Source organism: Chrysemys picta, chromosome 10 (assembly GCF_011386835.1).
Source record: "Chrysemys picta bellii isolate R12L10 chromosome 10, ASM1138683v2, whole genome shotgun sequence".
Lineage (NCBI taxonomy): Eukaryota > Metazoa > Chordata > Testudines > Emydidae > Chrysemys > Chrysemys picta.
In genome coordinates, this window is record NC_088800.1 from 20,419,881 (window position 1) to 20,447,201 (window position 27,321).

The window sequence follows — 27,321 nt, forward strand, 5'->3', positions numbered from 1 at the left end:
ACCCCTCTTTGATTCTGGCTCTGATCCAAAGCCCAATGAGTCAAAGAAAGGATTTGACTTCAGAGTAGTCAGCTTATGTCAGCCAACTCCTGTGAGGGAGTTGGAGGCACTTTGTTCTGTGCACAGGCACCTGTGCATTTGTGGCAGTCCATAATTTTGGATACACGTAAGACATTTTCAGTTACAAATATGAAGTCACGTTAGCAAAGAAGACTCTCTTTTTTTCTGTAGGCTCAGGGTGCCAGATGAGGATTGTCATTACCTGGATAGGGGGATTTAGGTCTTATAATAAATTGGTGATTATCGGTAGGGAAAGATACTGTATTAACTACTCTTTATTTTAAGCTTAGCACCCCGCATTTGAAAACCATGTCTTTTTTGTGTTATGCGTATGCTTTAGAAATGGGTGTTTCTTGGATGTTGGGATGTTCATGTATGCATTGAAGGTCACATATAGAAATGTGAGAACACAGCATGTGCATGTGTACCCCAAACAATGCTACCAATGAAAAGCAGGTAGCCCATTAACTTTACAAAGGGAATGTAAGCATTTCTTACCAGGGGCCTGATCCCATTACATCTTTCTATTAAGTTCAGTGAGCTTTGGATCAGGCCCTGACTTTGGCGCATGGAAAAATCATGCGTTCTTTTTTCAGTGCGGGCACTTCATCTTTTAGTAATCAAACCTGAACCTGCTTTGCAACTGCACATAGGGACATTCTACAAATACAGGGCATCCGTTGATGTGAATGGGACCCCCTGCATCCAGCCATGAGCAGTATTTGATCCCAGACGTGCAACATGCATGCTGTATTTTACTTTCCTGCAAACAGGAGCATGAAGATTATGTGAAAAATCAAGAAGATCATTGTATAATAGGGTTTTAATTAGCTGTTTAAAATGTACTGATTCAATTTCTAGTTCCTAATTAAGTGAACTGGAGGAGGGGAGCATCAAAGCAGTCTTCTTGCCAAGTGAGAGTTGCAGTCTGGTGGCTATCTCATTTTAAACATGTGGGCTAAACTACATTATCTTTATAATTTAGGCTTACAGTATATTTACACACTAATAAAAGTTTTGTGTTTAAGGGCAGCCTAACCACATCAAGCTGATTTTATTTTATAACACTAAATAATTTAACGCTTTAAAAACATTTTTCTAATTCCAATTTATCTATCAGAAGTATGGCATGAAAAGTGACGCTTAATTATTAGAATAAGGGTTCACAGCTGTTCCTAACCCAAGCACCTCCTAACAGGAATGATATGGATAAATAGCATACTTTCTGGGAACTTGCCTTTTGGACAGAATGCAAAATAACTGTGATAATTAGGAGGAAGTTTTCTCTGACACTGAAGTGTCCCAAATTACGGGCTTTCTATTGTTTTATGGGATGTTTTTGTTTTGCTAAGCCACCTAAAACTTTTCCCACAGTATTGGTGTGAATGCAGCTGTAACTTTCAGTATCAGTCAAAATAGTCTGTTCCGCCATTAACGTTTCTGGGGCTGATGTGTGTGTATCAGTGGCCATCTAGATCCCTAAATGTTCCCTTCAATTACAAATTAAAACCAAAAACTTCCTTTCAAACTTGCAAACTTATAGTTAAAACATTTCTTTTTAAGTACAAGTTTGAATTGGCACCATAACTACTAAACCTTGCATTTCAGGCTGATGCCAGAGCTCCCACAGAGGAACTGTATATACTGTACTGCACTCTATAAGCTCACTCTCCTTAATACTTCAATTTGAAGAGTTCTGGTTTATCACTGGTTAACCCCATCCTGTTTTCCATTTTCTCCACTCTCCTCCCAACAATTATGGGAAGCCCCTGTACTCTCATGTAACTTAATGGTTCTCTTGCCTTAAATCCCAGACAGAAATTGGCCCCTAATAGGCATAGTGTCCACTGCTTCAGAGTGTGAATCTGTATTGGCTGAGAGGTTGGGAGAGTTGGATTTGGCTGGAACAGGTTCCCAACTAGTAAACAGCATGGGCTTGATTCAAAGCCTGTTGAAGTAATAGATTCTCACTGACTTCAGGTTTACTTTCATTTGCCAATTTACTGCATTTTGTGTGTGTGAGGTGGGTGGGTGGGGGCTATGTCATTTATGGCATATGTCATCTCTGCAGCTGGATTAAGCCATTCCTGATGTCGTTTGCAACCCTTTAACTCTTACTTCATCTGGTGAAGCATTTGTTTTTCCTATTGTCTGACAATGAAGTATGAGAATAATATCAGGGCAAAACATTTGGACCACATCAGATTGAGGAGAACAGGCCAAAAAGAATATGGAAATCAACTGTCTACAGATGGGAAACGGTCCTTTTGGAAAATATGAGGTTAATAGCTGCAATTTATGTAACTTTGTTTATTCATATGTGGTCGCCTAGTGCTAGTTAGTACATAATATGTCAGAGAAAATAGCCAGATGAGACAGTCTAGTGTTTTCTGTTAATGATCTACTTATCATAGTGCTTTTATATTCTCACGCATTTCTCAAGCCGATACCTTTCTGCTGGACAGAATATGAGCTTTTGTTCCTCACTTTCCTTAAAAATAACATCCATTGAGGCAAGGCACCCCACTCCCAGGGTGGAACCAAGACTTGTTGGGGTCAGCTTGGTATTCAGGTTCTCTTCCTAGCTGGCTGCTCCTGGCTATGCCTCCCTTTTAACTAGTCGGTTGGCTGGCCTTTGCTGGCAAGCTTCCCTCTCCTGGTTGGCTGGCCCCTCATAGCTGGCTGACCCATCTCTTCTTTTTCTTCTCTTCCCCCCCCCCCACTACCTCCCTATGGGTCTCCTCACTCCCATTGTTTGTCTCTCCTCTTGCTCCCCTTACCACCTTCTTGTTTGCCTCCCCACCCATTATATTCACTTTGATCCTTTCTCCCTTGCTACGTCCTTCTTTCCTATGCTCTCTCTTTCTTTGTTGGCGGTTTATCCCTGTTTCCCTCACACCTGTTCTCTAACCCCTTTTCTCTCCTGTTTTCCCCCTTTTCCTCAAATTTGTTCCATCCTCCCTGTGCACTGGGGGCACTGCCTGGGCACTTTCATTAAAACAGAGGAAATTATATTGTTACTAAAACACCATCTAAACATGTTTTTGAGGGTTTTATTTTGGTGGCTTATGGGGGGGAGGGATAGCTCAGTGGTTTGAGCATTGGCCTGCTAAACCCATGGTTGTGAGTTCAATCCTTGAGGGGGCCACCTAGGGATCTGGGGCAAAATTGGTACTTGGTCCTGCTAGTGAAGGCAGGGGGCTGGACTCAATAACCTTTCAAGGTCCCTTCCAGTTCTAGGAGATAGGATATCTCCATTAATTTATTTAAACATTCCCCCTTGGTATATGCCTCTCTTTCCTGAGCCTCATGGATTTATGAACCCAGTCTACACTCAAGCAAATCTTACAGTAATACATCCAATAGAAACTCTATTAAAGTGTCCCATACTTCTTCTGTGTCTTCTTACCTCATTGTTGTCTACCAAGAAATCTGTGTATCAAATAACAGCTTTTCTCCTCTATAATTGGCTATTGTCTCCTGCAGGATTCCTTTAGAAATGCTTCAGCCCACTGTTTCGGACATTACAATTGCAATTGTGGTCTCACAAACACTTCATTACGTCAGTGTGGAATAAGAATTTTTTTAGTGATCACAATGATGGGAAAGGAAGTACAGGCAAATGTCATGGCAGCTAAATAGAAGTTTGCTGAAGAACCTGGTATTTAAAAAAGAAGTTCCCAAGTAAGATGAGGTGCTGCATTTCATAGAGTTTTCCTTTCTCACGCAAGCTCAATCTTGCACTCTGTACTCGGGCAAAAGCGTCCACTGACCAGTGTAAATGTTGCCTAATTAAGAACTGCATGATTGAGCCCCTTATTAGCTGCTGTGTAGCACATCACTTTCCGTCTGGCTGAAAACTACGTAAATATTCTCAATACTGATTGATGGATCAGCCCTAAGGGGTCCTCTTAGGGCAACTCTCTCAACATTGTCTGTATTGGAAAAAAAAACCCTCTTCTTTCTTCCTGATGTGTTAAGCCACCTCTCATGTCAGAAATATGAATCCCACCTGAGAGGGCATTGCTGCCACATGGTAATGTGTTGCTGCAAGTGAACACTCCTTGTCCAGCTGCCAAGAGACAGATTCTGAGGGCTTTTCGCCTATGCCCAGATGAGGTACATTTTTGTGTAAAAATTGTTCATGCAACTTATTGAGTTGGAAAATTAGACTGTCTAATTGATTGCACATGAATTCCTCCGAGGAATGTGTGCTATTGCCGGTACTCTTGTACAACACAGAAAATCTCAAGAAATAATTCCTATGGACTTTGACTAAAAGCTGATGACCAACTGTGCATAGAAAGTTAGAGGATCTTAGCATGAAAAAATGTTACATGAAAGCTCTTATTTATTATTTGTATTACAGTGATGCCAAGAGGTCTCAAATGAGCTTGGAGCCCTATTGTGCCAGGTGCTGTACAAACATATACTAGATCTTTGCCCCAAAGAGATTACAGTCTTGTTAGGCAGAACTCCCGGATTATGTGTGTATGAAGGAAGTACTGTCAACTCCATTTTACAGGTGGGGAACTGAAGCACAGAAAATTAAGTCACTTGTCCAGTGACACACAAGAAATCTGTAGCAGAGCTAGGAATTGAACCCAGGTCTCCTGAGTCCCAGCCATCTGTCTTAAACTGAGGAGCATCCTTCCTTTATAACGATTCAGTCAGTAAGCAATTTCCAGCTTATTATATACAGTGCTTGGTAAAACTACCAAGTGATGCATATACATTAGACAGGCATCTGGACCTCAGGTCCTGCATCTGCTTTTACCTGTTAGCAGGAGTACGCTATGCAGTTCATAAAATTTCCCAAACTGCTTTTATTTATAAAAAGTTTAGCAGTAGGCCATAAATAATATATTTAACTATGACAAATTTGAAAAGATATTAAGGGTATAAATGTATTTTAAATACACTCTCATGACCACCACCACCCTACACACTTCATGGCTTTCAGTAATATTCAGATTATAAATTCCTGCCATGGCTCATTTCTCATGATGAATTAACCATGATGCATCATGCCTGGTTAAGTAGTACATTACACTCAGTTATGTTCCCCTGGAGAATGAGAGAGACAGAAAGGGGAGGCAGGTTAACCCCACTCTACTTGAGTGTTAGGAACTCCCACGTTGGGATTTTAGCGAGGTTTCCAACACGTAGACCTACAGTTGAGATGTTCTCTCCAGTGCCAGGTATGAACACTAAAGTGAGATTGAATTCTATTTATATCCACAGTATCATAGTAAAATATATAGTATAGTATATAATAAATAGTACTAATATATATAATATATATATATATAATAAAATCAAAGCTTTTGCTTTAGTCACTTGCCCCCCAATTAGTTTAGGGGGAAGGAAACACGGCACAGTCTCCCTTTCATATATGCTCTCCATGCCCAATCAAGAGGGATCTCATGCTATTTTGTGTGAAAGCAATAGGATTCTGTGTAAGCATGCAAGGAATGAACAGAACTACATGTTCATGTCAGTGTAGTAATTGAGTTTCTGCTGACAGCCTGCTTGAGCCCTCAGCTCCCCTCCCCTCCCCCTGAGAAAATGTTCCTATTTATTAGTTCCCATTGACATGGATTCTGGGAGCACCACTGTTCTGGATCAACTACTTGACTCCATTAGATCCAGATGTTTTACATATTTACATTGACATATTTAAATGATTGTCCTGGCAACAAATAAAAAGTTCCTCTTTGAAGGAGCTTTGGGATTTACACAGTGTGGAGGTGAGAGAAGCCTTTATTTTTTTGCAAGGGGATCTTCAAAATAACTAGCTAGGAATCTTCCAGAACTAAACAGCAAATCATGCAATGGACCACTCGGTATCAATTAAGATTTCCAAGCTTTTGACACTTCCCCAGGAGCAGATCATCAGTAAAATACAATTGGACCATGGCATTTATGATTGAGCCAATATGGGCCTGATTTTCAAAAGAGGCTCCTAACTTTGTGGGGGAGGGGTTCTGTTTTTGGATCCAGAACTGTAGTCACTGAGCATGAAATCCTGTCCCATTAAAATCACTGAGAGTTCTGCCTTTGAGTTCAGTGGAGCCAGAGTTTCACCCATAGGGCTGGGTTGTCATAAGTGTTGAGCAGCGGCAGCTCCCATTGACTTCAAATGGGGTGGAAGCTGTTAAGCATCTCTGAAAATGAGGATGTAGCGGTGTTATTTAAATGATTGTCTTGGCAACAAACTCTCATTGACTTCATTGAGGCCAGAATTTCACCATAGACTTCTAAAGCTGAGCACTTTGGAAACTGACATGCCTCAAATTAGTAGACAGGTTTGAAAATTTGTATCAGTCATTTGTTTACAGCAATTAATTGTAGTGAGGAAATTAAATTTTGGCAGGTAACAATGTATGTTGTAGGCTTCCCATGGGAACAACTGCCTTCCAAGACTTAGTGGCTTGTACTGGCACCAAGCATGGGACAAATGGAATCTTAGGAACTCCCACCAGGAGGTAGAATAATTGGGGTTGTGGGTTGTTTTATTTATCTAAGCATTCAAAAAAAAAATAGTTTTGCAGTACCTGTTACATTAGAGTAATGTACACATAGCTAGCAGGAAGACCTAAGGAAAAGCAAATTACATCATCACAGATGTTATACAAAATTCAGGAAATGTTAAACAATATGCTGAGAATGTGGAATTATTTTTACATACTGAATAGCAACAATAGGTCTGCCATAGTCGGTATGCATGAAAAAGCCCAAAGCCTTTTAGGAAGACTTACAATTCTACTTTAACCAATACGTCAAGTTTAACAAATATTGAATAACGGTGATCTTCATTAAGTTGCCTACTGGGAAGTTCAGTAAGATCTCCCGCCCCTCATGCAGATAAAGGCAGAATTTGACCTTAAAACTTGGTAACAGCCTATGACTAACGATTCCAGATTTTGATTTCTATTTTGGCTGATGTTTATTTTTGCCTAGCTTGATGCCTCTCTTATTCCTTAGAAAAATTGGATTTTGTAGCTTTAATATAAAGGTGACGGCATCGTTGTGAGCAGAAATCAGTTAGTTTTATCGTACCTGGGGCAATAAACATCCCACAGAGCACTGCTGCAGGCACCAGTCACGCAGACTGTAGCTGTTCGCTGTTTTTGGAACACTCAATAGCACTTGATGAGCAGAATGCTCCCTGAACTACATCCCCTATGGCTGCTATGCATGACCAAGAAATGAATGGCTGTTAGGATCCTTTCAAAGCAATATTACCACTTTCCCTTTGTATCAGAGGTTGGTTTTTTTCTAACCAAATATTAGTAAATTGGGATTGGCAGTGTTTCATAGGCTGCTTCCAGTTTAGTGGAATCTCAGCTAGTTTGTCTGAGCCTGAATTAAACCCCAAATGGTTATAGGTTACAATGTTATGCAGGTGGATCAGCTCTTTTGCCTACAGGGAGAAAGGTAGGTGTTTCCTAATTACCATATGTAATGGAGACATGATTTATTCTCTTTCCTGTTGTACACTTTTCCCATCAAATCTCAGTGATGGTGTAATCAGAGTTATTCAGTCTAATTGAAGTATCATTACTACATGCATTCATTGTTAAAATACACACTAAAATGAACGCCACCTTGATGGCTAAACATGATGAACCAGATTGATCTCAGTTATACCCATGAAAATACAGAATGACTCCATATTTGCAGCACTGTAAATGAGGTCAGAATCTTGTCCCATGACACAAATGGTTGTGCAGTGTTGCTGAGTGCTATTAGTTGCTGAGTTGAATGTACCATATTGGTGTCTGAAATGATTTGTTTCTATATCAGTTTAAATTTAGAAGATGCTCTGAGACCTTTTGGGATGCAAAGTGCAATGTGGATATAAAATCATGATCAAGGACACACGGTGAAGATGAAATAGAATATTCGTATATTATTTATTATTGTCTTCAAATAGTGGCTTTGGTGCATTTAGCCAACCAGTTACTGCACAGAATTATATAAATTTCTACTATCTTATGCAAAAAATAGTGATAGTTTATTGCTTATTGGCACTGATAATTGAACAAATTGAGTAATGAAGGACTTTAATTTTTACAGCAGTTAAAATCTGTGACTAATCAAAGGTTTCTGAAATGCTTAGATTTTTAACCTGAAAATCTGTACAAGTGCCTGGCAGAACAGAGTTGGACGGGTGAGCATGTGCTGTGTGTCAGAGTCCACATTCCAGTATAGTCTGCATGCTTATTATTTCTGCATAGGGGAAACTTTTCCATAGCCATAATTTCCCATGAGTGCTGATTCCATTTTGTTATGGTAAAGAGGGAGAGACGTTCTCTTCCCAAGCCAGCTGATTTTTGGCAGCCATTAGAATGGGGTAAGAAGATATTGGCGATTGCTCTAATCTCATTAAGGGACTGCCAGAAGTCTAGAAATCCTGCACTCTGAAAGAGGATCACAAAAGCGATTATATATGATGCAAACATACACCTATCAAAAAACTTCCTGACCACATTTATTGCTATCACTTTAAATTATCCAATCTGAAATACATATTCTAATTTCTTTTCCACCATTTCCATTGTGTGTTCACTCTTTGCATTTCACTTAGCTTGAACGTTGAAACTGGCTAGTTCCCTTCATCTCACTTCCCCCTTTTCTTTGTAATCCGTTTAATTTCTGGATTGGGTCTCACCCCAGCATACTATGGTTGCATTTGGCTTCACCACACTGCAGAGGAATATTTATATTTAAAAAAGAAATGAAGAGAACATTCTAGTTTTTTTTTTTAAGCAAAAATTACCCCACACCTTTTTAAAAAAAAATTGCGGCCGTATCCCTTTCAGTTCTGGATGTCATATTGTCTGTGTAAGAGCATTTCCTCTCCTCTTTCCCTCCTTCCCTGCACCCCAGAGGTTGCTCTATTTAATCTACTGTAGCTCATTAGGATCTATTTTTCTTACACAGTTTGCACTGCTTTTGGATAGTCTAAACTATTTTCTAGTCAATGTCTTTTGGAGCCAAATAGAAAAACAGACCCAAAGAGTTAGTCTACTAGTGTTGTCTTTACTTTGCTGTTTAATAGTTAATATCTGTGGTGTGTTAGGAGAGTTTCTATAACGTGGCACTTCTTAAGAACTCTTTTTAAAAAGAAGTAATAACTGCAGCCAACTTGTTCTTTTTAAGTGGAACTTCCAGACTATTTAAATTAAGCCCATTCTCCTTAATAATCATCCGGGCTCGACAGTAAATATGTCACCAAAATTTGTTATTCTTTGCAAAAGGGAGGAGAGAAAAAAATCAGTTTGAATTTTATTTCATTATTATTATAATCTTTTGCGAAGAATTGAAAAAATGAAAAGCTACAACAGAGCATTCCTTTTCAGGATATACAGGAAATGGGGGGAGGGGGAAGAATGTGTCAGGTAACTGATTATTCAGATATGAGAAGTTCTCCATTTAGTTGCATTGCTTACTGTTTTCTTCATCATGAAAAAGAATAAAATGTGGTAACAATTTTCTGTATTTGGACTACTGCCGCACATAATTGGGATCAACAGAGCTAAAGCCTTGATTTTGGTGAAGTGCTTAGTCTGCGTGTTGGATTAAAATGTGTGCAACAAATCACTCCAATTCTATAATAATTATTGAATATTTTTTATTTTATTATTTTAATGTTATTACTTTTCAGTGACAGACTTTGAGAAGTGGGTCAGTTGCAAGAACAAAACTGGCATGAAAAGAGTTGTATATTTGCTCTTGAACATGGATTGCCAAAATACTTTTTAAAATGGTCAGCCTGATTTGCTCTGTACATCAAATGCAGCTGATAAAAGATAGTTAGGCTTCTGTGGATAATAAATTATTATTTAAAAGTCCTGTTCTTTAACCAGTACCAAGGAGTACTAGATAGCATTTGCTAGATAGGCATGTTAAAAAGATCATCTTGCAAAGATGGATTTTTGAAGAAGCTTACAGAATGGAAAATAAATTTAGGCTAAACTGTGCCAGCAAGGCAATATATGACTACAGTACGAGCAACAAGCAAAGGTGGTGGAGACATGGAGAAATGGGGTCACTGAAGTTATAAATTATGGGATGACATTTGTGGTGCTGCAGTATATGAAGCACTAAACAACTTTTGTGGCTGATTAAATGCTGAAGTTAGAGCAATATAATAGCAAAAGCAGCTTATTGCAAGTACTGTGAGTGCCAACATCATGATCATTATTCCTATTACATGACTAAGGAAAATAATGAGAGACAGCTAAGCATACTAAGAAATAGTATTAAAAATATTTACAATGTTGTTGTTTTCTTTTCTCATGATGGTTTGAGAGCCCCCTGCTGCCTCTACTGGAAAATCCATGGCAATGATACATTTTAGGGCTTGGCGAGGATGCGTGTGTGTGGGAGAGTTAAACAGTGAATTTTTTTTTGAGGAAATGGCCTATGGGAGTGTTGTGGTTGGACACAGTTATCATCAAGCAGAATTTCAGTGTCACCTGTGAAGAGATAATCCTTGTAATTGAGTGCTCTGGGGGTGATGGGTTGAAATTCTTCTTGTCACATAGTTTGATACACTATTAAAAGGACAACTTTATACAAAATAGCAGCTAGATGAAGGAAAGGCAGGAACTCTTGAGTCTTAGGTCTGCTGCTGACTCAGTCTGTAAAGTTAGGTGAGCCACATAACCAAGTTGAAAGTGCTATATACAGTGGTAGCATACAAGCAACTGACAGGGACATTGTGTAAGGGAAGCAGGAACACAGAGTAGTTGCCTTCCCCACCTCTCTATGGCAGTGAAATCATTAGATTGCATTATTTGGGGTTTTTTTGCATGGTGTGTGTGAAGCATAATATTTGTTTAAAAAAAAAATACAAGCTCTCCCTCCTCTACCATACCATGAGCATGACTGAGATATCTAGGAGCACTCTGAGAGACTAAAGAGCACTGCAAATTTGAGGCCCAACTCCTAACCGTTGTTTTCTATGACTGTCCACAGTTAATGTTCCAGTTTACTACTATACTCAGTCTTCTGTCACTTTCACCTTCAGTTCTCAGCCTCATAGTAATTTGTAGAATACAGTCTAATCTTGTTTTAGTCATAGCACACATCGCCTTCTGGAAAGAGGCATGTTGTGATCTTCTCTGTCATGTATAAGTATATAGCTCCTCCTTTTGTTTATAATTATTATAAAGGTTTGGATTTGAAATAATTGGAGACTGATGGATGAATTTACATCATTTTGTTCCTTCCATGCAGTTCTGTTGCTCTTTGAGTTCAGGAAAGAGACAGTAGTGACTGAAATACTGTGGCACATGTGGTAACTGAAACAGTGTTTCTCTGTTAATATTGTAGTTGGCGGGAGGTAAATGTATATAAAAAGTGAAAGTGAGGCAACTAGTATTTTAAGTTGTATTGATCTTGAAGGCCTGCTCAGCACAAATATGCCCATGGCAGGTGGCTGCTGAGTTCAAGGCTTCTAGAAAAGTAAGTTAATGATACTGACTTGTTAAGAAATTAGCCACAACAGATGAGTAATAGTAAGGTATTGGTGTATGCATAATGGAGCTGTGCACCAATAGACTATTGACATACCCCATGTTATATATAAACTATAATATTAATACACAAAACAGCAGTTTGGAACATTCATACTGCAGTTTATGGGGCAAACCCAATATATTTTCTAAGTAGGTTTCTATGATGTAGGTGGAGTTACTAATGCTTTATACTAGTTTGAGAGAAAAAACCCATCCATATAGTTATTTGCATTTAATTTTCTTGGTTTTTCAAGAAAAGGAAAAATGAAAATAAGAAACTGCCTATATTTTATTTGTAAGGTTTCACCCACACAGAGTAATTTTCCTCTAAGTTAAGAGCAAGTGGAAATAGAGTGGGTCTCTACTCTGTATGTAACCTTAACATCATCTATTAGAGTGAACACGACAATAAACCAATGGATTAAATTATTTGCATCTTCTTGACAGTAGTCACAAACCACAAAACAGATAAAATACAGATTCTTCAGAACAATATTATTGCTTGTGGAATGCACATATTGCCCATTCCTACAATCTTTGGGCCAAATCCTCCAATCTTTACTCAAGCAAAATTCCCCTTGAGTTCTTTGGGAGCTTTGTCTGAACAAGAGTAGCAGAATTTGGCCCCAGGCTTTTACTATTAGAGAGAGACAGTTACAACCACCCTGAGAAATCTTCTTGTAGGTTCCATTCTTTGTGGGGTGTCATTAGCATCTGTTTTAATTAGAGTAAATATATTGCCCCTCGCCTTCCCACACGAGATTGTTTACAGACTGGTGTTCGTTCTTACAGAATACGTGTAGTTCTCTACAATTAATTTGCCAGAAATGCCACTTCTGTGCTGCTGCATTTCTGATGCTAATTAATTCATTACAGGAAGCATTTTGTGCTTGCAAGGTCACCAGGGTTAGATTTATCTTGGCATGAGCATTTAGCTGAGATCTTTCAGTAGGAAGAGTCAAGTTAGGTACTTTTTTCAGTGATCTTTTCTCTTGCTGTCACAAACCAGTGTTCGTACTGAGATGTTGAGTGCTTGATATATTCTCACTAGTGTTTACAGTAGAGATGGGCTCAAGCCACAAATTTTGAATGTTCCACAGGCGCATTTTGAATGTCCCAAAGCTCAGAGGTTTACAGATGTGAAGTTTTGCTTTGTTCCACTAACAAGACCAGGATTCATTTGCAAAATCAAGATCTGTATCTACAATTGGATTTTGAAGACCCTCAACATATGGATTCAAAGTTTTGATTCCATCCCATTTCTAGATTGCAGCACCGATGTATTTGATGCTGATCTTATTTAAATTTTGCATCTGATCTGGAATCTTTGCTACAATCAAGACCATCGTGATCCCATTTTCAAATAATCAGATATACACAAATGGGAGATTAAAAGAGGGCTCGTGTTACATTGTTACAAGTGTTAAAAACAATTTAAAAGGAACATAAGATGTTTGTTAAAGCATCTGTACTTGTCTGAGAAGTAACCATGTGCCTGGAAGTCTTTTGTGGCTTAAAATTGTGGGAAGAGACTCTTAATAATCCCAGGTAATACTTTTTGCTTTAGGATCTAAACTTTCCAACCCTATCAAGAAAGAATCTTTTCCCAAAGAATCACAACTGTAACAGTATTTATTACAGTATTCACACTGCTGCTATGTGGTCATTGGTTTCAAGCTCTTTAACAGTACATGATAGCATAATTATGTAGTTACAGTTTTGTAACATCAGCTAAGTTAATGGAGTTTTTGTAGCCTGTGTAAGCACTGCAGGATCAGGTCCTGATTTGGAAATTCTATCATGTCATGAATCTTCTTTGTACCAGTCTAGGTAAATGTAGTATTTACCTAGATAGTTATATAATAGACATAAGGATATTTTTAGTATTAATTCTTTGAAAAATAAAATACTCTGTGTTACTCCCACCTCCCAATAAAGATTCAGTTTTCAAAAGTAGTCTCTAAATTTGTTGCTGTAATTTTAGAGACATGGTTAATTTGCATGCCCTGAATTTGTGCTTACAAAATTGCAAGCACAAGATATGAAACTGGGTTGAGGCCTCTTGAAAATTTAACCCAAAGTACTAAATTCCAAATTTGTCTGTTGGACAGTTGAGGTACAGTATAGAATTTTTTTTTACTCAATCAGATCAAAACTGTCCAGCATTGTTTGGAATCCCGCCCAGAGTTCTAGGGATTTGCTTGTGTTCCCTTTCTCTCCTATCCAATCTTTCACTTGTGTTGCCTTTCTCTCCCCCAAAATAAATGATGCCGCCACATACTTCTAGACAAGGACTGGATGAAATTCCTTTTGGAATCCATCAACTTCTCTTTTCAACTGATGGGGACATTCTTGAGCAATGCAAATACTTCCCTCTTCCACAGAACTGGATGTGTGGCTAGAGCACTCTCCGCCTCTGCCATTCCAGGGAGAAGGGGACTGGGACAAAAAAATGAAACTATCTCTCATATAGCACCTACCATCATATTGCTGTTCACTGCATTTTAATTATCTAGTAAATTAAATGCTCTTCCTTACTAGTAACTAGAGTCCTGATCAAAGTCCTGGCCCTTCTAGGGTGAATTCAGTTGAAAAACGCTAAGTTCCTATAGAAGACAGGAGGAGTATAGGCTACAAATACCATTGATGTGAAAGGCAAAAGTAGAAATGTTTCCCAGTATGCTGTATTAGTATGTTGAAGATATTTCCTCATATTGTTCCTTCCTCTTCTATTATTTTGTTTTTCTCCTTTATCCTTCTTGCGTTGTTTCAGAAACCTGGGTTGATGACGCTGTAACATGGAAATCAGTAGGTGTTTTCTTCCTTCTTCTGATACTTTTGTAACACTGGTCCACTGCCCAGATTCCAAGTGTTAAATAAATCCTTCTCTTTTGACATGTTTCCTTGTATGCTTGATGAGATTGATTTGACCGTTCTCGATCATTGGCTAGCTGTAGTAGTACATGGAATATTTCATTTACTCTGACCTTTGGAGACTTTGTTTTTCTACCTAGAGCTCTAATGTGTGATGTATAATCCTCTTCTCTTTCTCCCCCCTGCTTCACAATGGACTAAAGCAAACTCCTTCTCCCAGTCTACTTCTTTAGTATGACTTATGTCTTTAGTCTCATCTTCAGCTAAAATATAAAGGTAATTTTCAAAGCTGTTCATGTGCATTTAGGTACACGTGACTCCAATGAACATCAGTGGCTGTATTTCCTTGTGAAATTGTATATTGATTTTGAAGGGCTCTAGTACTTTATAATCAGACTGCCAATCTGCAAAAGTGGAAAAGGGGTCTTGGTTTCTACAGATGGTTTTTAAATCAGTGGTCCAAAAATAAAATTGGAGATGGGTCTGGCAGCTTTGGCTGTCAACCATGCCTTGAAATTATCCACACATCTACATGGACTGTCATCGAGTATAATGCAGGATGAGGCCCTTAGTTTGAACCATTGTCCTCTAAGGCTGGTGCAAAGTCTCTGCATGAGAATTTCCATCAACTTAAGGATGGTAACTCCTGTAAGTAAGGCAAGCAGGATTTCATCTCTGGTCCTTAGACTGATCTGAATTTTAAAATCAGTGCTCCAGTCATTTAAAATTTACTTTTAAACAATATGTTTACATTTAAGAGAGACAAACTGTACTTACAGACGTCAAGGTTAATGTGATGTGAGCACTTAAAGATCCCAGGATGATGCATATCAGGGTGTTGTAGTTGTTGTAGATGGCCTAATGCTCCGAGTCACATCGGGCAATACCATCCAGTCTGTACTTGGACCAATTATCATTATTTATCGCGGTGCTGCATTTTGGTTATGCAAATAACTAGTAGATACATGAACGAATGTATAAAATTGTGGAATGCCCATGAAATAAATAATGGCCCTATGCAACAATCTGGTGATCATCTGCAGTGAAGTGCTGAGTCCCATCAACTAGAGTTAGGTGAAAATGTTTGTGTTTTCAACAGCAAATGTTTGCAAAATTAAAATATATTTTAAAAGTTGTCAGATTTTTCAAAAATGTAAGTGAAAATTTTCTATGTAAACTTTTGAATTTTTTTTCTTATTTTTTACCTGGCATTTTTCAACTAGCTTTACTCTCAAATCCTAACTAACGGCTTGATCATGCAGACCCTTATTTTTGTGCTTTGCTTGTTGAAGTAGCTGCATTGACTTGACTTGAGCTTGGATGGATTATATATAGATCAGGGTTTCTCAAACAGGGGTCGCCGCTTGTGTAGGGAAAGCCCCTGGCGAGCTGGGCAGGTTTGTTTACCTGCCCCGTCCGCAAGTCCGGCAGCTCGTGGCTCCCACTGGCCATGGATCGCTGCTCCGGGCCAATGGGAGCTTCTGGAAGCAGCGACCAGTAAGTCCCTCGGCCCGCGCCACTTCCAGCAGCTCCCATTGGCCCGGAGCAGCGATCTGCGGCCAGTGGGAGCCGCGATCGGCCGGACCTGCGGACGGGGCAGGTAAACAAACCTGCCCGGCCCACCAGGGGCTTCCCTACACAAGCGGCCACCCCTGTTTGAGAAACCCTGATATAGATTGTGAGGAAGAGTTTGCGGGATCAAGACCCAAGTCAGTGAGAGTTGAGGGCCTTGTAGAAGAAGGCCCAGGATTTATAATCTCTTGAAATCAGCATGATTTACAAAGCCAAACATGTTTTTTTAAAGGAATGTAAATAGTGTGAGTGATATAAGTATGTATGTGTTAATATACTTCGTCTGGCCTCTGCATGGGGAAGCGCCTAGACTAGATGACCTTTCGAGGTCTCTTCCAGCCCTACATGTCTATGATTTTATAATGTCTTTACTTGTTCTACAATTAGAGTTTCTTCTTCTAATATTTTGAATGGAACTCATTTCACTTTCTTTTTCTAAGCATTCACCTTGTACTGTATCAGCATATATTATTTGTGTCTAATCCAAAGCCGATTGGTGTTTGTGGTAAAAGTCCTATTGACCTCAGTGGGCATTGGATCAGGCCCTTATATGAGAAACTGGCGCTTAAAAAAGCATGGTTTTCTCTGTGAACACATGTTAATGTGAGCATCCAAATTAATCTTTTTACTAATCCTTTTTATTGGCCTCCAGATTTTTCCATTCAAAGAAAAAAAAAAGGGAGTGATGAATCTTCTGTAAAAAGATCAAAATTTTATTTGACGAGTGGGGTCTGGCATGTGCCGGAGACAGCAGGAATTGGTGTTGCTATTTTGTTGTTGCCGTGGGAGAATGGAACAAAATAAAGGCTACTAATATTTTATTAACATCCCAGTTTAATTCTGTCTGTTGGATAAATGGCCTGTACTACCATAAACAAATCAAAGCAGATGTATTCCACATGCCCTCAGTTCAGCTGTAGGCAAAGTTTACCCATGTGCTTGGTACGGAACATGTCTGTATAATCGTGAAAATTATGCTTAATAAACTTCATGTAGACTACATACCGTGAGACTTGTTTAAAAACAACAGTTGTGGAAATAAACAGAACCTCTTTTATAAGGGTGATTTTAAGTACTGTGCTAAACATTAAAACAAACTTCATTCAATTTGATGAAAAGACCTCACTGATGTTATTACTAGATATGCTCCTAAGCTGCAAAGTGGATCCAAATCTAGAGCTTAACTTCCCCAAAGTGTGGGAGTCATTCAGCTTAAGGAGTTTTCCTTCTGGGACCATCTGAAATACAGGCATGCATTAAGCAAAAAAAGGTGCACAAATATTCGATCAAATTTGTAACTGAACTACAGTAGTTTCAGCCATGCTCATGTGCGTTATAGTGTTGGTTTTCTGTGAACATTTGAGGGGTTGAATTTTACTGACCCAGCCATTCATAAAATGGGACCTGCTTAGCTGCATTGGTGAATAACCATGGAGACTGATTTTAAATGTACCCATGCAAAGATGCGTCCCCTCAAGGAACAAACAATACCTGACTTATGTGACGCATTACAAATAAATGTGAGTGTCTACCATTTTACAGAGGTATGTCTCATCATGATAATATCTGAGCATCTCCCATTAAATAAAAGAAAACAACAAAACTCTCACTCCTCATCATGTGCAGGAATACCTTAAAAAGTAGTGGAATTCTTTTTCTTCTTCTCACTTCTCCCTCTCACCCAAACACATGTGGGCTCTATGAAGAGCAATGGTAAGGAACCTAAGACAAAGAAACAGGGCTTACATTTAGTCCTAAAAATTATGAGGAGACTTGGAGCATCTTAAATATCAAATATTAATGGTAAAGTAATTGTGATCAATCCACAGAGATGTTTATTTCATATTCAAATACATTGACTATTAAAAATAAACCTGAGAGAAATTATGTGCCCATGGACAATCACTATGTTGGAAAGAGGGATTATGGGGGATTTTATGGGGTAAATTATTAGTTGCAAATTATTTACCCAGCTCTGCTTTATTATGAGTTATGTAATGTCTTTCTAATGTGATGCTGACTAGATTTCCTTTCTTTGGTTCAGATTATAGGACTGGCCCGTGCTTCACACTGGTAACCAATCAGATGTGCCAGGGACAGCTCACTGGAATAGTCTGCACAAAAACCCTTTGCTGTGCAACAGTTGGGAGAGCATGGGGCCACCCCTGTGAAATGTGTCCTGCTCAACCTCATCCCTGCCGCCGGGGTTTCATTCCAAATATTCGCACAGGAGCCTGTCAAGGTAAGCTAGGTGCAAAGCTTCACCAAGAGCTGCTAAAATTATTAATGGCTTAATCTTGATTGAGTTACATTGCTTTGTATAACCTGTCCTAAGCCAGTCTCTGCTGTATGTGGAAAGAATGGAAAAACGATGTCAGATACATTACTTTATGGTTCGCTAAGTGTATGATGTTCAAGTAAGTGCATTAGTAACTTAGGTCATGTGAGAGCAGCCAGGTTCTTAATTAATTTTTCACTGCCAGCAGCTCCTTCATTTGACTGGATAGTGGTGTTTCTCTATACACACATTACCACTCTGAGAAGGGGTTTGTTCTGTTTCAAGCTGTACTCAAGATAGACAGAAAACCAAACCTGTGAAGATGTTGTTCTCTCTGCTTATCTTAATTTTTTTCTCACTTCAGTTTGTTGGCATTAGGTTCAGTCTGTATGTCTTGTCTTTTGAGCTACATTCATCTGAGAAAACTGCATGTCGTGCCATTAAAAATGCCCTATTGTACATTTTAAACAATTTTTGGAAATACATTTGCATTTGGTTCAAATTGTAAAATCCACCCAGATGTTGCTTGCTTCTTTCTGAGCATGCCTCACCCTAGAAAGTCCTTACGCTGCTTTTTTGGCTTTTATTCTAATACTTCCAGCTGTACAAATTCTTTTATTGTCTGGATGTCTGGCAGGAAACAGGAGAAAGTTAACAGGGGCAGCCATGTACTGAACTGGTGTGGATTATAAATTCCCAGGACTGTATCTTTGGGACTTGTTCATTTAGACCGCTCGAACATATTTTGTATTGTGAAAATAGAGAAGATAAAGATTATAAATCTATTACTAATTTTATTTAATCATGAAAATCCTGTGAAGAACTTCAAGGCATTCCATTGCATTAAAACATTTAGACATCTTGTACCACTGGCCAAGTCCTGTCTGGTGCCTGCAAACAGGCCTGATATACCTCTAGATGGACACATGTTAATGCTGCTTTTGTAGGATATATGTACCCATATTCTGACCTCAGACATCCTAAGGCACAGTCCTCTCTCTCTGTGAAAGAGCAGGGAGAAACTGTGTAGAGGGTTGAGTATTGCAGTCATTGGCAGGTCAGGGACTATATGTGCATAAATGTTTGACCCATGCCCTCAGCTCTCAGGCTGCACCTTGTTATACCTCTCCATTGTTGGTGTCACGGGAAGGTCCAGAACAAGGCAGCTTCTTCACACTGCAGGTTTCTTAGCACGCAACTACATGCAATGTCAATCCAATTTTGGCTCTGTAGGTTTGACTTGTACTTCCAGTTGATCTCTTCTCTTGTGTCCATACTTTTAACAGACCAGCTATGGAACTATATGTTATCTTTATTCTTCATGCAATGTATGTCATCCAGTCCTCTTTAAATCAGATAACTTAAATGTCTTCAATCTTAGTGGATGTTATTTCACATCCATATTTGATCTAAATAGTAAAATGAAAGCAGGTTCAATAAAATCCAGGCTTGTTCACGCAGGTTCTCTGAAGAAAGAACAAGCCTATGATGTTTGAGAGTCAGTAAGACAAATGGACACATATTTAAGATATATATAATATAAATAAATATGTTGAGAAAAATACAAAATTGTTGCCCACTGTTCAAATCTGCTCTTTGTCTGTCTATCTGGCATATTTTAAAAAAATGCAGAAAGTTAAATTAATGAAGTGTCATGGTTGAGATTTTAAACACTTAAAAATCAGGGGAATCAAAGATGTAGGATGAGATGTTCAAGTGTTTGTAATTTACGAGCACAAGTTCCATTGGCTTTAATGGGATTTATACTCCTAGATCACTTAGGCGCTTTTGAAAATCCCATCTGTAGCCCTCACATGAATTGAATCTCAGCCCTTTTTGTAGACAAAGTACTTTTGTGTTTGACATTATGGACCAGATTGTGGCTGGCTCTGTGGTGTTCAGAAAGGGCAGACGGAGAGTTTTCTCCATCTTGTGTCCCTATGTTTAAGCCAGTAACAGTGAGGAACACAAGCACTGCAATCATCTAGTTTTACCAGCAGCAGTAGACTCCCCAAGGAGAGGCCAGAAGAGAAGGATCATGGGGGTGTGGCCAGTGTAAGAGTGGGAGGACCATTCTGAATGCTCCCACAGATGGTGGAGCTCAGGATCCGACTTGCACTACCATGCAGCTCCCAGAAGAATTCTCTGAGACCTCCAAGCCCTCCCACTGCTGCTTTGCTCCTCCTCCCTTCCACTTTCCAATGCAGCCATTGCTGAAAGCCACAGTCTAGCCAGACTTTTGCACCTTAATATTTATGTGCAGCCTTGCTTTGTTAAGGTTGATGTGGGGAGAAAAAATGGGGATCCCTTGACATGTTCACATTTAATTTCCTACCCACAAGATGCCATCAATTTTGCTGTTTCATTTTCTTAAAAACAAAGATTAAATATAAGGAGGAGGAAAAAAAGGGAAAGTAAAAAGCTACGTCATTAATGTCTAAGTACATTGTTCATTAATGTCAGTCATGGATTCTTAAACCAGGTCCTAACCACCACTTATTTAAGGGTAGTTGGCCCCTTGCCCCTTGGGAGTGAAGAATAAAAACTCCCCAGCAATAGTAGACTGAATACCACGAAGAACAAGGGTCTCTCCCACAGGCTGTAGCTTGAAGCTCTTGCACGCATCCAAAATTTCTGCATATGCCTCATTCTGCATATGCCTACTGTACATGCCTGTCAAGATTTTCAGAAGGGTTTAGTGATTTGTGGGTGCCCAATTTGAGGACAGTCTTCCCTGCACTGAAAATGCCCCAAATGTTTTGAAAAACAGAAGTAAATGTTATAGCAATAAGCTGAAGGGGTGAAACAATAATAAGCAAGCAATTTCTTACAGAAATTTTTTTAGAGAATTGTAATTAATCATTCTTTCTATAATGTAATTAAAAAATCAATCTCTTCACGGGCAAGAATCATAATATTATGATGGGATGAGCAACAGATTTAGGCATATTTACTTAGTTTCTGCATGGACAAATTGTTATGGCTCTTTCTGAGGAATGAATTAAATGTGGGTGTTTTTCCTTTATTATATGATAGATGTGGATGAATGCCAAGCCATCCCTGGGATCTGTCATGGGGGAAATTGTATTAATACTGTTGGATCTTTTGAGTGCAAATGCCCAGCTGGACACAAGTTTAATGAAGTGACACAAAAATGCGAAGGTAAGAACTTTCAGAACTTTCATCTCAAAGTAAGGGGGAGAAATCTTCGGTTTGATGCCAGCTTTGTTTAGATGATTGTCACAAATGTTCCAGTCTCTCTTATTTCCTTGAGTATGCAAATGCTATTGCACACAGCACATATGAACAATATGCCTTTCTTCTTCTAAACCAGAGAAAATATTGCCCCTGCAGCTTTTTCCAGTTTTATTCATGTAACCGTTTACAGACTTAAAAACTCAAGGTACATCTGAATCAAATTAAACATGAAAACAGAATATTTATGAACTAATATTTTGCTTTAGAAATATTTGAGGCACATGTCTTTGCACAATTTGATTTACAAGAATGCTTATATGACATGCAGGATCCAATTTCCCTCTCTTTACTTAGGGTAACACTCCATTTGACATGAATGGGAGCTTGGCTTGAGTAACAACTGCAAGATTAAGACCTAACTGTCCTTGGAAGTTGTATATTTTTATGTTTTTTCTTTTCTACATTAGATGAAGTATTTTGTCTTTCTTTATCAGTGCTTTGGTCCTCGTTATGTAGATGAGTGGCAGATGGCAATGCAGAAATGTGCATTACAATCAGGAGCTTGGGCAAAGGAGGCAGGACTAGTGGCAGGAGCTTGGAGTCCAGGGTCAGAGTCAGTATCAGGGTCAAGCAGAGGCTGAAAACTGGAGTCAGAGTTTGGAGTCAAGCTGCGGGTCAGAGCTGGAGACAGCATCAGGAATCAAGCTGAGTGTCAATACCTAGTATCATAGTCAGTGTTTGGGTTCTGGAGGTCGATCAGGGGTCAGAATCCAAATCAGACCCTGAAAATGGAAGCCCTCCCCCTCTTTCATCCCAAGCCTTACTGAGCAACACTGTAGCTTGATCCTTTACATTGAAGTCAATGACAACTGTCTCAGTGGCTTTAATAATGCAGGACTGGGCCTCACATGCTGCTGCGAAGTCCTAAGGCCATGAGGGTTGAGAGCACTTAACATCTTGTAGGCTCCAGTCCTTAGAAAAGATTTCTTTCAGATTAAATGACAGGAGGATGATTTCCAAAGCTTTCTCATCCCTCTTTGGTTGAGTTGTCTAGCTATAAAAATGCTTGTTTCCAATGTATGTTACTTAACTAATTTGGGGCCCAGTCCTCATACCAGGAGTGGCCCTAGCCATTTTGCCAGCCAGCCTGGCAAATAAATACCCGGCCATTCAGAGTAGAGTGTGTGGGGGGGGAAAGCTGAGGTCACAGTAGGTCAGCACCCCCTGAAAGCTGGCGTCCAGCGTGGTCCCCCTAGAACCGACCCTGCCTGATACTCTGACTCAGGCTGAGTAGCTCCTTTCTCCACAGGTGGTTCAATTCCAATTGGCTTCACTAGGGTACTACTCAGTGTAAGCAAGTGCATCAGAATATACCCGAGGAGGAGATCCTCAGTAGCATGTGTTTATGCAAGTACCGATCCTCCATTTCTTGCTCACACAAACTCCCATTCATTTAATTGGGAATTTTGGGTCCACAAGGGATCCAGAACTGGGCCTTTAAAATATGACTGTTGACTAAACAGGCCAATAATGTGCATATGGTTTTAATTTATTCCTCCTTACCTATAGCTTTTTATCCTGACAATGTTCATTTAGGGCAGTGATACTCAGAGCACAGTGGTTGAGGAGCCAAATTAGCAATCAGCATTACACAAAAGAGCCACAGTAGTATAAATTCATTGTTTCATTTACTGTATATGTATCTATATATATTCATATTTAAACAGTATGACAGGAAATATTTAGTTTATATCCTTATATCCTAGTGACCGAGGATGTGGAAAAAGCTAATGTACTCAATGATTCTTTTGCCTCTGTCTTCACGAACAAGGTCAGCTCCCAGACTGCTGCACTGGGCAGTACAGCATGGGGAGAAGGTGACCAACCCTCTGTGGAGAAAGAAGTGGTTCGGGACTATTTAGAAAAACTGGACGTGCACAAGTCCATGGGGCCGGATGCGCTGCATCCGAGGGTGCTAAAGGAGTTGGCGGGTGAGATTGCAGAGCCATTAGCCATTATTTTTGAAAACTCATGGCGATCGGGGGAGGTCCCAGATGACTGGAAAAAGGCTAATGTAGTGCCCATCTTTAAAAAAGGGAAGAAGGAGGATCCGGGGAACTACAGGCCAGTCAGCCTCACCTCAGTCCCTGGAAAAATCATGGAGCAGGTCCTCAAGGAATCAATTATGAAACATTTAGAGGAAAGGAAAGTGATCAGGAACAGTCAGCATGGATTCACGAAGGGGAAGTCGTGCCTGACTAACCTAATTGCCTTCTATGATGAGATAACTGGCTCTGTGGATGAGGGGAAAGCAGTGGATGTGTTATTCCTTGACTTTAGCAAAGCTTTTGATACGGTCTCCCACAGTATTCTTGCCGCCAAGTTAAAGAAGTATGGGCTGGATGAATGGACTGTAAGGTGGATAGAAAGCTGGCTAGATCGTCGGGCTCAACGGGTAGTGATCAATGGCTCCATGTCTAGTTGGCAGCCGGTTTCAAGCGGAGTGCCCCAAGGGTCGGTCCTGGGGCCGGTTTTGTTTAATATCTTTATTAATGATCTGGAGGATGGTGTGGACTGCACTCTCAGCAAGTTTGCAGATGACACTAAACTAGGAGGCGTGGTAGATACACTAGAGGGTAGGGATCGGATACAGAGGGACCTAGACAAATTAGAAGATTGGGCCGAAAAAAACCTGATGAGGTTCAACAAGGACAAGTGCAGAGTCCTGCACTTAGGACGGAAGAATCCCATGCACTGCTACAGACTAGGGACCGAATGGCTAGGTAGCAGTTCTGCAGAAAAGGACCTAGGGGTCACAGTGGACGAGAAGCTGGATATGAATCAACAGTGTGCTCTTGTTGCCAAGAAGGCTAACGGCATTTTTGGCTGTATAAGTAGGGGCATTGCCAGCAGATCGAGGAACGTGATCGTTCCCCTTTATTCGACATTGGTGAGGCCTCATCTGGAATACTGTGTCCAGTTTTGGGCCCCACACTACAAGAAGGATGTGGAAAAATTGGAAAGAGTCCAGCGGAGGGCAACAAAAATGATTAGGGGTCTGGAGCACATGACTTATGAGGAGAGGCTGAGGGAACTGGGATTGTTTAGTCTCCAGAAGAGAAGAATGAGGGGGGATTTGATAGCAGCCTTCAACTACCTGAAGGGGGGTTCCAAGGAGGATGGAGCTCGGCTGTTCTCAGTGGTGGCAGACGACAGAACAAGGAGCAATAGTCTCAAGTTGCAGTGGGAGAGGTCCAGGTTGGATATCAGGAAAAACTATTTCACTAGGAGTGTGGTGAAACACTGGAATGCGTTACCTAGGGAGGTGGTGGAGTCTCCTTCCTTGGAGGTTTTTAAGGCCCGGCTTGACAAAGCCCTGGCTGGGATGATTTAGCTGGGAATTGGTCCTGCTTTGAGCAGGGGGTTGGACTAGATGACCTCTTGAGGTCCCTTCCAACTCTGATATTCTATGATTCTATGATTCTATATATATTATTCTCATAGCAAAATGAATGACAAAGTATTGTTGTTTTATCAAACACAGTCGCTTAATAACTTAGTAAAAGCATCCTGATTGGCTGTTAATTTAGATTGTCTGATTTAATTATTAACCAGTGTTTTATTATTATGTGCTGCAAAGAGATGCAGGGGATGCATTAAAGAGACACTTGGGGCTCGCAAGCCTCAGACTGAGTATCACTGATTTAGGGCGTTACATTTAAAATAGATTCATGTTAACAGAAGTAGGAAACCAGCTCTACATTTTTCAAAAGTGTTTAATGATTTTGGGTACCCAACTTGTAATATCTTAAAGGAGTCTGATTTTGAGAGACACCCATCTTCTGCAAATCATCCCTCTTTCAGGAGTCTCAGAATGGGCACCCCAAAACTGAGGGACCCAGAATCACTAGTCATTTTTGAAAATTTGGAGCACAGTCATTTAAAAGGTAAAATCCCTATTCTGAGTAATAAATATCTTACAAACATTTTAGTTTAATTGTAGGTTATGGAAAGCCATTTTGTAAGAATTTGCATACTATATGTTTCTCACATTGGCTGCTGGTGGTTTGGCTTTCCTTCTGGGGGATAGAGCACTGAGGAGATGGAGAATAATAAAGACTGAACTTATGTCTTGTGAAATATTAATGATGGCAAAACTGAAACCTGTAGACCTGGACATCCCAGCAAACACCACTACTGCAATTTCAGGCCCTTCAGTGATGAATTGTGTAAGAAACTCCCACCTCCATATGCTATGCCTGGTTTATCCTGTGGTTACGTTGCAATGAATGGAAATTTTGTTAAAGAGACATGTGCAGGTTCTGACAGCAGTGAAGAGTCTGCTATATTTTCCTCAGCTAGGTGTTGGTCCATACTTCAATCAGCATGCATATGTGATCTGAAAAGTTAATGGAACATAATCACAATATTACTTAGTTATTTATATTGTTATCAGCATCCCTTGTTGAAGAACCATGGGGAATGCAGATACCATAGGTAGAATGCAGTTACACACATTGAAATTTTGCTAGGACTTCTGGGCTAACATACTACTTTTAAGAGATGGCACAGGATCATTGTGACGGGATCCCTGAGGTACAACCGCTGTGCCCCTTAACTCTCCAGCCTGGACTGTCTATCAAAATTCTTTGCCAGTAACAAGCAGTGAACCCCTCCAGGCGCTGTTATCACTCAGCCACCACCATGCAGAGGCAAGCCCAGCTAAGTTACATGAAGGCTCCCCAAGCCCCTCTTGAACCATACACAGGGAAACACCAGCAAATCTCTGAAGCCCTGAGACTTGCACCCCAGCAATATACCACCTTGAACTGCTCAAGCTCTTCTCTTGAGTGGTGCAAGTTTATTAACTAGTTCACCACTTCGTCAAAGGAAAGTGGGCATGCACCAGCCTTTGTAAACTGAGCAGATTTCCCAAACACTTTAGACAAACTCATTGGTAAGGATAAAACATTAAAATAAGTTTATTGACTATAGAAAGATAGATTTTAAGTGATTATAAGTGGTAGGCATAAAGGTCAGAGGTAGTTGCCAAAGAAAATAAAAAGTACTGGGTAAGCATGTTTTTTTTTCTCTCCTGCTGATAATAGCTCACCTTAACTGATCACTCTCCTTATAGTGTGTAGGGTAACACCCATTGTTTCATGTTCTCTGTGTATATATATATATCTTCCTACTATATTTTCCACTGCATGCATCCGATGAAGTGGGCAGTAGCCCACGAAAGCTTATGCTCAAATAAATGTGTTTAGTCTCTAAGGTGCCACAAGTTCTCCTATTCTTTTTGCGAATACAGACTAACACAGCTGCAACTCTGAATCCTTTGTTGTTGTCACTGGAGAACTAGCAGTGGGCAACTCCCAAACTCACAACATATTTCAGTAACAACCATACATCAAAATCTCATAACTTAATGCACATTAACAATATACACATTTTGACAGAGCAATAGATTTCAGCAGATCATGACCTTTCCTATGATATCTTACATGGCATACTTCATATGGAATATCACAACCAACCCCAATGATGAATACGGGGACTAGAAGGTACTACTTTGGGTTGCAGTGTGTCACCCATGTCATTAATGACCATAAGTTACCAGGCAGGCCCTTGGATTTAGGTTTCATTTAAAAGACTGTACTTCTAGTTGCCTGCTGCCTCAGCATTATGCTGAAGTTTGATTCAATAATGATATAATTTTCTGATAAATTTTGTACACCAAAGAGGAGACTGGCTTTTAAATATGGGCATATCTATATGTTTTTTTTTTAAATCCCAAAGGAACTC

The 27,321-nt window shown here is 39.8% G+C and overlaps 1 protein-coding gene across 7 annotated transcripts in view; it reads left to right on the forward strand.

Annotated features, from left to right (window-relative positions):
• Window positions 1-27,321, forward strand: part of FBN1 (fibrillin 1) — a 215,640-nt gene that overhangs the window by 58,414 nt on the left and 129,905 nt on the right. For all 7 annotated transcript variants that reach the window (XR_010590988.1, XR_010590987.1, XR_010590990.1 and 4 more), the window contains exons 7-8: window positions 18,082-18,279; window positions 21,352-21,477. Coding sequence is in view for 2 of the 7 variants with exons in the window: in XM_005304018.5 (XP_005304075.2) it covers window positions 18,082-18,279; window positions 21,352-21,477 (324 nt within the window). In the remaining 5 variants the exon portion in view is untranslated. The remainder of the gene's footprint in view (window positions 1-18,081; window positions 18,280-21,351; window positions 21,478-27,321) is intronic.